The sequence below is a fragment of the Prinia subflava genome, chromosome 2, assembly GCF_021018805.1.
Source record: "Prinia subflava isolate CZ2003 ecotype Zambia chromosome 2, Cam_Psub_1.2, whole genome shotgun sequence".
Classification (NCBI taxonomy): Eukaryota; Metazoa; Chordata; class Aves; order Passeriformes; family Cisticolidae; genus Prinia; species Prinia subflava.
The window spans coordinates 7,038,633-7,052,786 of record NC_086248.1 but is presented as its reverse complement, the minus strand read 5'-3'; the positions used below and the strand labels follow the sequence as shown (position 1 = coordinate 7,052,786).

Below are 14,154 nucleotides of genomic sequence, written 5' to 3'. Positions count from 1 at the left end.
AAACAAAATAATTGTGGTAAAAGCTGCTAATGCTGCAGAGTTGTGCTTATCCCCTTCCCCCTTTTTCTTCAACTATTATCCCTCTAGACTGAAAATTTCTTTAAAGTATTAATAATTTTTTCTTAAGTGGCTGCAAACTCTCAGAAAAATAAAGTCTAAGACAGTAAATCCCTTTTTCCACATAAGACTTTATATAAAGCAGAAGAAATGTTAGCAGGATAAAACTGAGTGTTTGCAGTGGTACTAAACTTGTATTGTTGAGCCTTTCCCTGGAAAAGTGAGGTTTCCCTTTGTGGTTCAGTTGCCAAAGTCCCCAGGCAGGACACAGTAAGGTGTCCCCTATTCCAACATAGCAAAGAGAACGAAGGCATATTCCAGCTCACATTCAACACTCTTTGTTTCCATTACAATGGCCATCAGTAAAATTAATGAGACAACAAATTTGTCCAGAAGAGTTTGTTTTGGAAGTCAAATCAAAGAAATGAGAGGTGTGTGCTACTCACTGTTTTGTGTCAAGAGGAGGCTCGTGGCCAGGTATAACCACAGGTTACTGGGAGCTGTTGTTATGACAAAAATGTGTGAACAGTGAATTACATTTTGAGATAATAATGAAATTAAGATGGGAGAAGTGTGATATGTCTGGCTGATGCATATCTGGACTCTGATGGAATGAGTTGGAGAGCTGAGTTAGGTCCTGGGAAGAAGAAACATGAGGCACCGACAGTATTTGCCTAGAAAACAGTTGCCCAGATCCCTGTGTTTAACAACAAAACATAGGGGAATTGTTTTTGTTCCTGAGGGAAACCACATGTTTTTCAGGTGTGTTAGCTTGAGACTCAGCCACAAGCTAAAGTGAGAACACCACTGAATGCAGGGAATGCTTTGTCACAATATTTCAGAATGGAATCCTGAAGACAACTCATCTATTTTAATGTAAAATGCAAGTAACACTACAGTGGAGTTCTGCTGGTGTGAATCAACCTGGGATGTGATTTGTGACTTTGTGGATGTGTTTCTCCCACCACTTCTATGCAATTGTGCTGAACCGTGCCTTCCTTTATACGTTGGTAGGGCATCAATGTTGACACAAGGACTTTTATGCAGTTACTGGAACCTTTCTCATAATATATTTACCAAGCGAAAAGTGCATATTAGTAACAGTTGCATGTTGTAAATGGGGGGAAGATCAGAATTTCCAGCCTTTGTGATATTCTCCTGACAGAATATGGATATATTTTGACATAGAAACAATATATTTTATGAGGCAAAAAAGAAGCACTTGAAATGAAAAATTCTTAACCCACAGCAACATTAACTCCTTAGAAAGTCCTAGGAACCAAACCCAAAGATGTGTTCCTAACAGCACCGATTGATTACAGGGCATAAGTGGAAATGTGATGGCATTGAGGGGCATCAGAATATAGTTCCTGTCATGAAGAGCCTCTGGTCTACATAAAATGAAGCAGGACAGTGTCCTAGAAACACCCTCTCTGCCCCTCTTTCTGCTGCCAAAAAGTGTTCAGGAAGAGGCTATCTTCAAGTGTATGCATTGCCTTTACATTCTGCAGGTAACTACTGCTTGAAAAAAATAAGGGAATGGAATACTTCATAGATGAATAATGTTTTTTTCTGAAAGTCGCTTATTTAATTCAGTTTATCCCCTCAATACTTGTGAGGTAAGCAAATCCCATTGTACATTATAAAAAAAGAGCAGCTAGTGAAATCAAAAGATTTGTCCTGGATTAGGATCTTCATCTTCTGATTCCCAAAATTTGTCAACACTGCAGAGAAAAATAACTCAGTAAACACTGGAATCAGTGAAGCCTGGGATGCAATTTTGCCTACTTCATTTAGGGATGGATGGCTGAGTTAATAACACCTCACTAAGGCCCTATAAAAACCTGGCAGTCTAGCATTTGGTTTAAGGTAGCTTACCTTTTGTAAGGTAGTTGACTGAGGATGATAAACTGTTCCAGGAGGTTATTTCAGCCCTAACATTTAAATCTAGGTGGGATGAATCATTCTTGGAGATACTTCTCTTTCTCTATGAACCATAAGAGTAGCCTACATGACAGGTTGAGACACTTTCTACCTTTGAACTGGATATGAGCTGTGGAATTTACACATGGATTTTCCAGGTTCAGGCACAGAAGCTTGGCTGACTATCCACGGACAGCCTTCAGTGTTCTCTCTCCACCCATCCTTTGTATGGATAACAGTTTGGCCATAGTTTGGGGAAGGATTTTGTTGGGACCATAGGTGTAATAGCTGTCTAACAGCTGGCCCGACTCCGTGGATTTGTGCTATGTGAATGGTTATACTCCCAGCTGACTCATTCTCAGATGAAAGAAGAAAAGTAAGCAAAAAGAAACTTAGTCTGTGGTCCAGCCTTTCCATTTCTGACCTCTCCTCAATAATAGAGTGTCGTGGTTGGGGGGGAGGTGAATTTTTCCAGGGAGATGTGGGCAGTCCAATCAGTGATCAGCTTTTCTGCTGGCACCTGGGTTGGTCACTCAGAGGTTTGGACACGCCTCTGAGGACACAAAGAGTTAAAAGCAGGAGTCTGAGGGGCTCGGCCTCTTTTCGGATCCGGGTGTCAGCAGAGAAATGTCTCAGGCCTCCTTCCCCCCGCCTGGCCACGAGGCTGGGTGGGGGAGGGGAAACACGTGGTCGGCTCAGGTAAGCCGGAGCCCCCCCGGGGGGGGGGGGGAAGAAGAGAGGGGACAGGACTGGAACTGAGCTGCCCCGTCTAGGATGGAGGGGTGGAAAACTGTAGAAGTGCCTGCTGTGTGTGCTCACCCCCCCTCCTCCCCCCCAAACTCTGAGAGAAGGTGCTCAGCCATGTGGGGGGTTGCCGAGCCTGGGAGTGCCTCGCCTGCAGCACCCTGCCCAGAAGAAACTGTTAACCCTTGCTTGGCAGAAAGAAACTTTTCTTAGACATTGATTCTCATGACTGGTGGTTTTCGGAGAGAGGGAAGCGGCCTGGGACCGAGATGATAAAGCATGATTGGAAGGAACTCGATGGAAGAATGAGAGGAGTAGCCTTGGAGCTAGACTTTTCTTGCATAATGTCAGCCATGGACTGAACTTGAGTCTCTTTTGAACATAAACTGCATTTTTGGGTGGATGCAGCTGCCCCTTGCTTTTGCTACAGTGACTGGCACTTGAAGTGAGTAGCGAGCAGAGAAGAGAGGGGGAGGGTGAGGTGGTGCCCTCTGCCCTCAGGGCAGACCTGCTCCTGGAACCCTGGCCCCTGGGTGAAAAGGGGGAGAGCTTGGCATGCAGCATCCTTAAAAAGCCCTGTATGCAGTTTTGGCCTATGAGACAGCGGTGAGAGCGCTGGACATAGGAAAAAAGAGAGTGTCACCTTAGCAGACTTCTCCGGGCAGTGCTATAGGTGACATAAAAACACATAAGGGGTGAACCCCTGTTTTCTGAAGAACAGTTTGTGGTGCGAGAGAGACTCCTCTCTCCCTTGCTGAATTGAAGATTAGTTTTTTGAGTGGTGATTGTTTGATTTAAAACCCAGAGGTTGGTCTGTGAAAAGTGATAGGTGGGGAGGTAAAAACTGAGGGAAGAAATGTTCTAAGAAGTTTTTATTTCTGTCTCTGTGTGTGTTTAAGAGTATTTCTGTCCCTGTTCTTATGTAATTAATAAAGTTTTGGTGGGTTTTTTTTGTTTTCAAGATTTAAGCCTGCTCTGCTCTGTTCCCGATCACATCCCACAGGAGTTGTTAGAGAAAAAACATATATTCATGGGTGCACTAACATCTGGCCAGTGCTAACCCATGACATAGAGTTTCTCTGATAGCAAAGATTGAGCCTTTCTCTTGGCAGAAGCTCTTCCAGGCTCTTCTTTCTACTCAGATTTTTTCATTACATGCATAGAATCTTAATATTGGTGTGATCCCTATTCCTCTGCCAAATGCGGTTGAAATCGGCTCAAAGGCTCAGAAGTTATTAGGCAAGTGCAGACAGTGTCATTTCATTAGCCCTCTCCCCTTAGGAAACAGCCCTCAGTGATGGGATCTTAGCTAAAGGAGTGCAGTGTTAAAAAGTAGTGCAGACACAGCTGCAGACACACCTGTGTTTTAATAAGAAGTAATAACTTTTGTTGAACCCCACCTGAAGCTGTGTTTTCACTAGCCCAAATGGCATTGCAGTCCTGGCAGTTTGGATGGATCTGTGCCCATGTTCCTTAATAAAATGATCCATCTGCTCTTTAATCTGCAGCTTCAATGACCTGAACATCAGTGATTCAGTAGGACCCCTGACCTGAAATGTCTCCTTTTCTACACCTACTTAATTTTTAAAATCTGATTTTCAATTAGGATGCCTTGTAGATCAGAGTGTTTTCAAATCTGTATATTCCTGATATTCTGCTAACCAAGTTTGTGCAATTAATTATTTTAATACCATGATTGTTCCCTTTCAGAAACCTAAGGGGTTTTTAACAAGTAGCCATATAGGCATCTAGATGTCCTTGCTCAGTCAAAACTCTTATTGATTGTTCTGATTTGGAAAACAATGTCATTGCTGAGTTCCAGACTGGGGTTTTTTTTCCTCCCTACTGTTAGCTAGACAAATAAAGACGTAGGCTGAAGATGGGCATCCATCCTCATTGAAGAATATTAACTAAATCAATTTTTTCACCAAAAAAAATCAATTGGTGCATTAGCAAGACAGAAAAAGCATTGTGCTTTTTTAGCTCCCAGGAGCCTGCATAGCCAACTCTAACTCTCAGAACCAGAGATAAAAAAGATCTAAAGTTCACATCTAAATCCGTATCGGAACTTCTTCAGGGCACATGGAGTCTCTGACTCATTTCCAGACTGGATGTGCATTTAAAGGGCACTCACAGAAAAACTGACTGCCCTGCCAGAGCTTCAGCCAATGCAGACACATTTGACTCTGCATCCCAGTTTGTCTTCCAAAAGCAGTAAGGTGATGACAGAGGAAGGTACATTTATGAATCCATAACCTCATGAATTTTCAGCTGTTGCTGAAAATAGGATGTTGCTGTAAATATAGAAAAGCCTGATTTCTTCTACAAGGCCTAACACATCTTCTATGGGCATTTTCTAGTGAAATGAATTAGTTTTTAAATGCTATATCAAACTAGCGAGCTCATGGGAAGATGGAAATGTTACTTTAAATGGGAAACATTGTCCAGGAGCTGTTGTCAGAATCTCTGAAGAGTTAATTCTGATTCTGCTGCTGGTTTGATGTGGGGTGTTTAGTAAACCATCAGAGCTTTAAGCTAAGAGTTTTAACAGGATTTAGTTACAAAGTGAAATGAATGCATAATAAAGTGTTGTGGAACTTTGCATCTGAATTTGAACTTTCAGATTGAGGCTATTATAATAGCCACATCCTCGGGCTAATGTGAAGAATAATTAATGTTTGCATACTGCTTTGAACATACAAACTGTAATGACAGTACTAAGTTTTAATATTAAAACTATTAAATATTGGGATTCTATAATAGTCCCCTTCTATTTCATAGACTCATAAGGTTTTATGATGTGTTTAAAAATAAAAGTGCTCTGAGGAAGGACTGTCACTTAAATTTAAGATCAAATACTTCAAAAAGGATTATATTATATGCCTGAGAGTTCCCCCTGAGCCGTTTCTCCCTGGCTGCCTCCCCCAATACAGGCTGAATTTCTATATTACAAATGAATCCATCTTAGTCTGTAGCTGGAAAACCTTGTTCAGAAGCTGTTGTGGAGGGATTTGTGGATATCACTGAACTGAAACCTTGCATAATATGTGAGTTTCCCCCTGTATTGGTGAGGCCATTCCTTGGGTTCTATGTCCAATTCTGGCCCCTCAATTCAGGAAGGACACTGAGGGGCTGGAGTGAGTCCAGAGAGGGGCAATGGAGCTGGGGAAGGATCTTGAGGGTAAATCCTGTGAGGAGTGGCTGGGAGAGCTGGGAGTGTTTAGTCTGGAGAAAAGGAGGCTCAGCAGGCATCATCACTCTCTACAACTCCCTTAGAGGAGGGTGCAGCCAGGTGGGGGTGAGGCTCAGCTCCCAGGGAACAAGTGACAGAACAAGAGGAAATGGCCTCAAACTGTGCCAGAGGAGGTTTAGGTTGGGCATTAGGAGGAATTTCTTCACAGAAAGGGTAATTAGACATTGGAATAGGCTGCCCAGGGAGGTGGTGGAGTCAGCTGGATGTGGCACTCAGTGCCATGTTCTGTTTGATAAGGTGGTGTTGAGTCATAGGTTGGACTCAGTGATCTCAGAGGTCTTGTCCAGTCTCATTGGTTCTGTGATTCTGTGATTCTATGTATTGCATCAGAGCACACATACACTTCATTATTTTACTGTGAAAAACTAAAGGATTATGTCAGGCACTAATGGTAATGGTTATTAAACATTCCTTATGGGCAGGGTATTCCACAGTTTTCTTTCTAAGGCCTTGGCCACATGCATAGGTGTGTCTGAAGGGCCAGCTTGGACAAATGTTGGACTTGGCTAATGGCTAATTTGCCTTAATATGGGATTTGATTTTAATATTGATGTAAAATATCTGGACAGAGAACCGCACTGAAGTAATCAAACACTGTGTGCTCATAACTGCAAGTCCAGGACTCCATTGCCACTGATTTAACTACTAATGAATTTGGAGCCATCTATGTCTGAGCTTTTGTTTAGACTTCCCTTTACTCATTGCACAGAAATAGGCAGTGCTAGGATGTGATTCATTATGTCCTAATGTACATCCCTAGAACTGGTTAGATGAATTGCTCCCTGAAAGTGCATTTTTCTCTGACTTGCTTATCTGTTTTCTCTGGATAATTAACTCAGAAGTATCTGGCTATGTCTTAAAAGCCTAGAAGTTGGTAAAATGAATCCTACCTTTTTAGTCTCTTTTTTTCATTCTGACACATCTCTTCATATTTACCTTTGATAGTACAGACGTTTTAGAGCAAGCAAAATATGCTTCTTTGTTATTGGACAATAGTTGATAGTTTTCACTGAAAAATAAAATTTATGCATCAAGCTGATCTGTTAATATAATTGCTTTAATGGAAAGAAACTAATAAAGCTGGATCTTTGATACTGGATCTTACAGACACTTTTTCTCTGCATTTTCTTTCAAAGCTGGACTTGTTAATGTTCTTCACAACCCAGAACCTTTCTCAGATTAATGAACCTCTCTGTACAACCCCTTGCATAGGACAGTCATGGTGTATGCCCCCAACGCTGGCTCTGCAGCACTACAAAGAAATGATTGATTCTGATATATAAATATCAGCCAAACCTTGCAATATCCAGAGGAAAGCATTTTAATACCAAGTACTTCTAAATTGAAAACTACTGTAATTATCCACAATTTGAAAAGAGAATGAGAATAGCTAATCATGTAGTGCTCTGTGAGGCTTTGTCCATTTGCTGAGGAATCTGGGCACGTGTCAAACCCCATGGATTGAAACAGTGCCCACCCAAAGGCAAGAGTAACGTGCTCTGTGACCATCTCTCATGGCTGAATGAAAACAGGAAGAATGAGGGCAGTAGAACATTTATAGAAATGTCTTTGCTGCTTTCATATTTGTGACTGTTCTTTCTGTCTGAGGAGAGACACAGAGCTGTCACGTTGTGTACAGGTTTCACACACATGGTGTGGGATGTTTGTGTAACACGTGTTATTAGGGACAGCCCTGGATCAGGCACCTGTCTTGGGATTCTCTCTTCTGCTGCCTCCCACTTGTTCCTTGCCTGCTTTTATCCACTTAGGCAGGGAGCTGCACTGTGCAAACAACAGCTCTTCTGTATGTCTGTGTAATGTTGGGTGCAATATGGGCTGTAACCTACTGCATTAAGAATAAAAAAATAATTTCCATTTTAGAGCCTAAATTACTGGAAGGCAAATTTAACAATATGGTACCACTGCAGTTGTCTCTCCTGCCTTTTGAATGAGGCTTCAAAGTGAAAATGGAAATGAGCAGCTGATGTGACCAAGACATTAATTTTTCACTCCTTCCCTCTCCTCCAGCACTCAAATTTAGATGTAGCTCAGACTGAAACCGTGTGTCTTGTTTTGGCAGGAATGCTACAGAATGGAAAGAAGTTCGATTCCTCCAGAGACAGAAACAAGCCTTTCAGGTTCAAGATTGGCAGGCAAGAAGTCATTAAAGGATTTGAAGAAGGCGTTACACAGGTACTAATAAATTGTTCTGGCTGAACCTGGAGCTGGCTGAGGGGTTTGCAAGCTCAGCAATGTCCAGGGCAGTGGTGACAAGACCAAGTGGAACTCACAGTGTAGGATATGGAGTGTTTTTGTGAAAGCGTGGTGCATTTGAGCACAGTATTTCCTGTAGTATCCATCCATCCATCCATCCATCCATCCATCCATCCATCCATCCATCCATCCATCCATCCATCCATCCATCCATCCATCCATCCATCCATCCATCCAGGTCTTGCTGTTTGTTCTGTGCTGTGAGGGCTCCCCACACATGAGGAGTGTGATCAGGCTGCTCAAGAGCACAAGTGATTGAGATCAGGGTGAAAATTCCTCCTGACTTCCCATTTCAGGATCCAAGAGCTCAGTGTAGGAGCAACTGCTCAAATACTCTTATTAGGAACAACTTTAACAGGAACAACTTCCTGTGCTTAAATAGAGAGAAAGAAAAAATGCAAAATGAGAAACAATCCACTGAGGAATGATGCAACCATGCTTTTCCAGAGAAGGGTGGAAGAGACAAGTGTTTCCAGCCCTATGGAGAAAGCAATGCAAGCATTCCTTTCTCTCCAGCCAGAGGAGTCCTTCTGAGGAATCCTAGACTGTGAAAAATGCCATCTTCCTCTGAAGGATTTGAGTTGGACTGTTCTCCCAGAAAGGCCTGGGAGAACTCACGACTGCAGAGCTGTAGGAACCAGAAGCCAGTGGAGATAAAGCAGCATCAACAAGCACTGGGGCATTCAGTTCATCCCTTCCTTGACTGCTCTCACTCCCCAACTCTTGTCCCTTAGGAAATAAGTGGCCGAGAGCCGTTCCAGAAACCCATGTGGCCACACGCTGCCCTCCTGCTCCTCCTAGTGGATCACTGACACAAGTCGAGCTCGTGGCTCTCTCCTTCCACCCCAGGGTTTGAGGGATTTGGGGAGTGTGCTGGACAGGGTCACTTGGAACAAGGCACTTTGCCATGTCCAGCAGGCAGATTTCACAAACCTTGGTGTAATGTCAGATGTCAGCATGATCTGCATTTCTCTGCTCAGTTCTGACAGTTCAAGTTTGCCTCATCCCTAAAACCTTAGGCATGACCTACCAGCTGCCTGGTTTGCAGGGACACATCCAAGCACTGGACAGGCAGCCCCATACAAAATCTCCGTGGGGACCAGGGGAGGTCATCGGCTTGGACATCCTCAGCCCCAAGCCATGAGTACTCCTTGAATGTGGGAAAGTTCATATCCACATTTTTCTTCTTCTACCCAAAGTAATTCACTCTCTAGCTTTGGTATATTTTATAGAATCTGAAAATATTCAACCTGAAAAAATTCTCAACAGGAGCCATCACATAACCTGTAGTCCAGTGATGTGCCCAATCTTGGAGAGAGGTCTGAGTTAAAATGACTGCTTCAAATCAGGGGATGTTTTGTGAAACAAGGAATGTTACATATAAGCCAGTGACTATTCCAACACCAGGATATGGTGCATGAACAGCGGTTGGAAAATGTTCCAAAATACTCAGAAGGTAACTCCAGGTCTAAGTGAGCAGTTCCCTTCAGAGCCAGCCTGGAGTGAGGGACATCAGCATTCCTGCCCATCCCAGAGGAAAGGGCTCTCTGCCTGGATAAGCATCACAAGTGAGATGTCTGCCCTGGGGCTTGGACTGAGTTTAGGGAATAAGTGCTGACCCTGGCTATGCTGGGCACTGATCTCTCATGAACAGAGAGCTATGAGGGCCTTGTCCTTGTGCCTGCTGATGGTGTTCCTTGCACCCTGTGCTCCAAAGAAGGAACTCAGACCTCCTGCAGCCCGCCCCAGTATAGGCAGGATGGACCAAACATGGGGTTAAAAAGGCTTCATGTCACTTCCAGGCTGGTTCTGGCAGCTGAAGTAGCTGCTGTGAGATGCCAAAGCAGTGAGAAGGCCCATGCCATATTTGAGCTGTTTATGGCAGTTTCAGCTTGAAACAAAACCATTTGGACTCAAAATCATAGTGTGGCTTGGTTTGGAAGTGACCTTAAAGATCTTCTCCTTCCAAACCCCAGACTCAATAATCTTAAAGGTCTTTTCCAAACTAAAGGATTCTATGAATGTGGTTATCCCAACACTCCTTAATTCTGTAAATCTGCCACGTAGTGATTTTTGTTTTCCTCCTAATCCTGTTTTTTTTTTTTTTTGTCTTCTCCTTTCTCCGACATCCAAACCCCAGATGAGCTTAGGACAAAGAGCAAAGTTGACCTGCACACCTGAGATGGCCTATGGAGCCACAGGCCACCCTGGGGTCATACCTCCCAATGCCACGCTCCTCTTTGATGTGGAGCTTCTCAGGTTAGAGTGAACCTTCCTGGGGGAGTTGGCTGCAGACATCTGTTAATAACCATCCGTTCCTTCGCGCCGTGCCGGCGGCAGGAGGAATCTTCACTGGAATCCCAACCTTCCCTGCTCGAGCTGTCCCGTCAGTAGTGCCTGACGCTTGGTTTCCTATGCCTTCCTTCTCTTTTATAACTTTGTGGTGTCTGTATTTGCCTTTTATTAGAAGCTTTGCTCTGAGGAAAAATGTCTCCCAGTGTAACATTTCCGAGTTGTACATTTTATTTAATTTGCATGTACGAAGAATTCACAGTGATGACTGAAAATATATATAAATATAAATATATATATATTCCTTATTGAAAAAACCACTGCCTTACTGTACACTTAAACCAAGAAAAAATAAAAACCACAAAAGGTGCTCAAAAATAAAAAAAATCCAATGTACGCCTTGTACATGAACGGGCATTAGCCAAACAGAGTTACCTGCGCTGCCACTTTTCTCAACTTGTACGTTCTGCTTGCTGCTGTTTTAAAAAGTTCTGTCTCATTAAGAATTATAAGTATATATATATATAAAACAATAAAATCTTGATACTTTACTGTTTCTTATCCTGTTTTTCTCTTCTGGCTACCAGGATGCTCTTGGCTGTACAACAGGTTCTTCAATCATCAACCCATTTTTTGTTAATTATTCTTCTTATATTAAATATGTGTAGCTCCATGCACTGTTTCTATTAGAGGTGGCCCACTGGAAGATCTCTGGGAGGGTATCAAAGGTACCAGGGACATGCAAGTAAGGGGTGCTGGGACAGTTTTCCTATCTCTGCATTGCCCCTGCCTCTATGGCCCCTCAACTCTGGCCAAAATTTGGCTGCTGAAGAGATGGAAGGTGCTGCTTGTCAAAGACATGCAGTGCTGGTCTAATTCTGTGCCTTTACAACAGTAAAACCAGTGTAATACTTTCTACTGGAACTGAGCAAGGCTAGAAAAGAGCAGGATTATGTGCATCCATCCACCTTTCAGAAGAAATCTGAAGTGTGGGATGATGTGGCCACTGAACACTCGGGGGTTTTTATGCTGCATGAGCGCTGCTGTTTACAAAGCCTGCAAACTGACCGTGTGCACTGGGCCTCTGACACTTGAGACTCAGCAATATTTATTTCATTTGCTGCTTATATGAATTCATGAAGTGCTGGTTTCTCCTCTGGAGACAGGAAGATATGTTAGCTGTTACTTACCTGGATTTGGGAGCAGGACCTGATCAGAAAGGCTTTCTCTGTGCTGTTATTTTGCCTTGTCTGATTTCTTTCCATTAGGCTCTGTTTTCTCTTTGCTGTAGAACACCAGGGCATCACTGGGTCATGACTGTTACTTTTATTTAACTTGACTATAAACTATTTGCATGGTTTTCTACTAACAGATGTTTTGATGGTAATATTTCAGACAGCTGTGCTGTTTCTATATCTATGTAAGGAGAACACTCCCAGCACGAGCAGTCAGACAGCAAAGCTGCAGAGATGACCCCAGGTGACACCTCCTGGAGCTGGGAGAGGGAATGAGCACAGAGAAGCAAGAGTGGTGATGTGGCCAGGGACCATGGCTCATCATCTTCTCTCTCCCAATGTTCATTTTACCCACAGAGCTGCATTTATTTCAGCTTGTTAATTAATAAATCCATAAATCCATATCTGACAGATTTTTATACACTGAGTGGAGTAAATGTTTTTCTCACTTTGCTTTCCATAAAGAAATGAAGGGATTTTCAGAACATGTTTTTGGTAGTAATCTCAGGTCACTACAGCAGCTGGGTTACACCTCCACTAACAGTTCTTTTATTTAGGGCACACTAATTTCCTGTTAAAAATTGATAATTGGATCTGTCAACATCTGATGACCACCAGCTTTCCCAGACAATTTGAAAAGGTCTTGCTCTCCTTTGCCACTGCTCTGGCCTCTGTTGCTGGCCTTCCTTTCACCACTGGGTCACAGACTGCACCTCCCAAAGTCTTGGTTAAAGGTAGTATGGCTCTGTTGTGCCTGCCAATCACACTTTGATTCAGCACATTGGTCTCAGCTGTTCCTATCAATGGCCCAGTTTAAATTAATTGCTTATTTAAAAGAAAAAAAAGAAAATACCCGAAGTGTGATAGAATCACAGAATGGTTTGGGTTGGAAGGGACCTTAAAGATAATTTTGTTCCAACCTCCTGGCATGGACTGGGACACCTTCCATTAAACCAGGTTGTTCAAAGCCCCATCCAGCCTGGCCTTGAACACTTCCAGAGATGGAACATCTACAACCTCTGTGGATAACCTATGCCAGTGTCTCACCACCCCTCACAGCAAAGAATTTTTTCCTAATCTGTGATCTAACCCTGCCTTCTGCTACTTTGAAGCCATGCCCCCTTGTTCTGTCACTCCATGTCCTTGTAGATAGTCTCTCTGCATCTTTCCTGTCAGCTCCCTTCAGGTACTGCAAGGCCACAGTTAGGTCACCCCAAAGCTTTTCTTTCCCAGGCTGAACACTCCCAATTCTCCAACCCTTTCCTCATGGGAGAGGAGCTCCATCCCTCTGTCCCACCTCTGGACTTGCTGCAGCAGATCCACGTCCTCCCTGTGCTGGGCAGCCCAGAGCTGGAGGCAGCACTGCAGGTGGGCTCGCGCCTGCTCTGGGCTCTTTCCTGCACGGATCGTGTGAGTGACCCTGGAATGGCCCCGTGCTCCCTCCATCCCCTCCTGGCCTTGCTCCTTGGGAGCTCCTGCAGCATCTGAGACAACAGCAGGGCATGGCTCTGCCCTTCTGCCCCTGCAGGTTTCTCACCAGGGAGCCACGTTCCTGCTGGGCTCCAAGGGCTCACCAGGCCTGATCTTATCACCTCCATCACCACGTGTCTGTCCTTCTGCCCTCGCAGCACACACCAGCCATTACCCACCCCGTAAAATCCCTGTTACAGCTGGCTGGTGAGGCCCTCCCTCATCGCCTTCTCTCCGTGGAGACCTTGGTTGGAAACAGGCATTATTACATTTTTCATGCCAATTTTATTAAAAAGAAAAAATCTGAAAGGAAAACTCATTGTGCTTTGTGATACTTAAGGAAATTAAGTCTTCAAGGAAATGTAATCTTCAGCTCTTTATTTGACTGCAAACGCGTTAATTTATTTAATTGCATCATCGATCAACACAGTACATGAAATTATTATCCCTATATAATAGATTGGAAAAAATTTACTGTTGTTGCCTGTGTAATCAGATAAACTCTTGTTACTAATTTCTAAACAGATTCAATGGAAAAACAAATGACCTTCCAGTCTTAATTTCATGCCCTGCTTCCTGAAAAATTAAACGGGAAGTGAGCACACACAAAACCAGCACAGATGCAGAGTGCAAGGCTGGTAACATCTGCTTTATTTGCTGCCCCTCTGCCATTCATGAGCTGAACTCATTTCCCTGTTCTTTGATATTACATTTCAAACAAAATCTTGAGTAGATCTCATCAAAACAGTCCTCCGGGCATCCCATTTCCATTCCCCCTGTCTTGCAGGTACAAATTATTATTTCATTTTACATGTGCAGGGACATTGAAAGCCCTGAACAGGCACTGGAAGAAAAACTATGAAATGGAATATTTAATGAAAGACGGCAGCTGAGCTCTCAGAGAAA

General features: G+C 43.4%; 1 protein-coding gene across 2 annotated transcripts in view; it reads left to right on the top strand.

The window, feature by feature from the left end:
* The window catches only part of FKBP1B (FKBP prolyl isomerase 1B), a 47,277-nt gene extending 35,193 nt beyond the window's left edge, over positions 1-12,084 (top strand). Inside the window, exons 3-4 of one of the 2 annotated variants that reach the window (XM_063391824.1) lie at positions 8,058-8,170; positions 11,939-12,084. In XM_063391824.1, the coding sequence (XP_063247894.1) occupies positions 8,058-8,170; positions 11,939-12,016 (191 nt within the window). In that variant the 3' untranslated portion in view covers positions 12,017-12,084. Of the gene's footprint in view, positions 1-8,057; positions 8,171-10,391; positions 11,686-11,938 lie in introns of those variants that run through there. The other variant, XM_063391823.1, reaches the window with a different exon arrangement.
* The last annotated feature ends 2,070 nt before the right edge of the window (positions 12,085-14,154 follow it).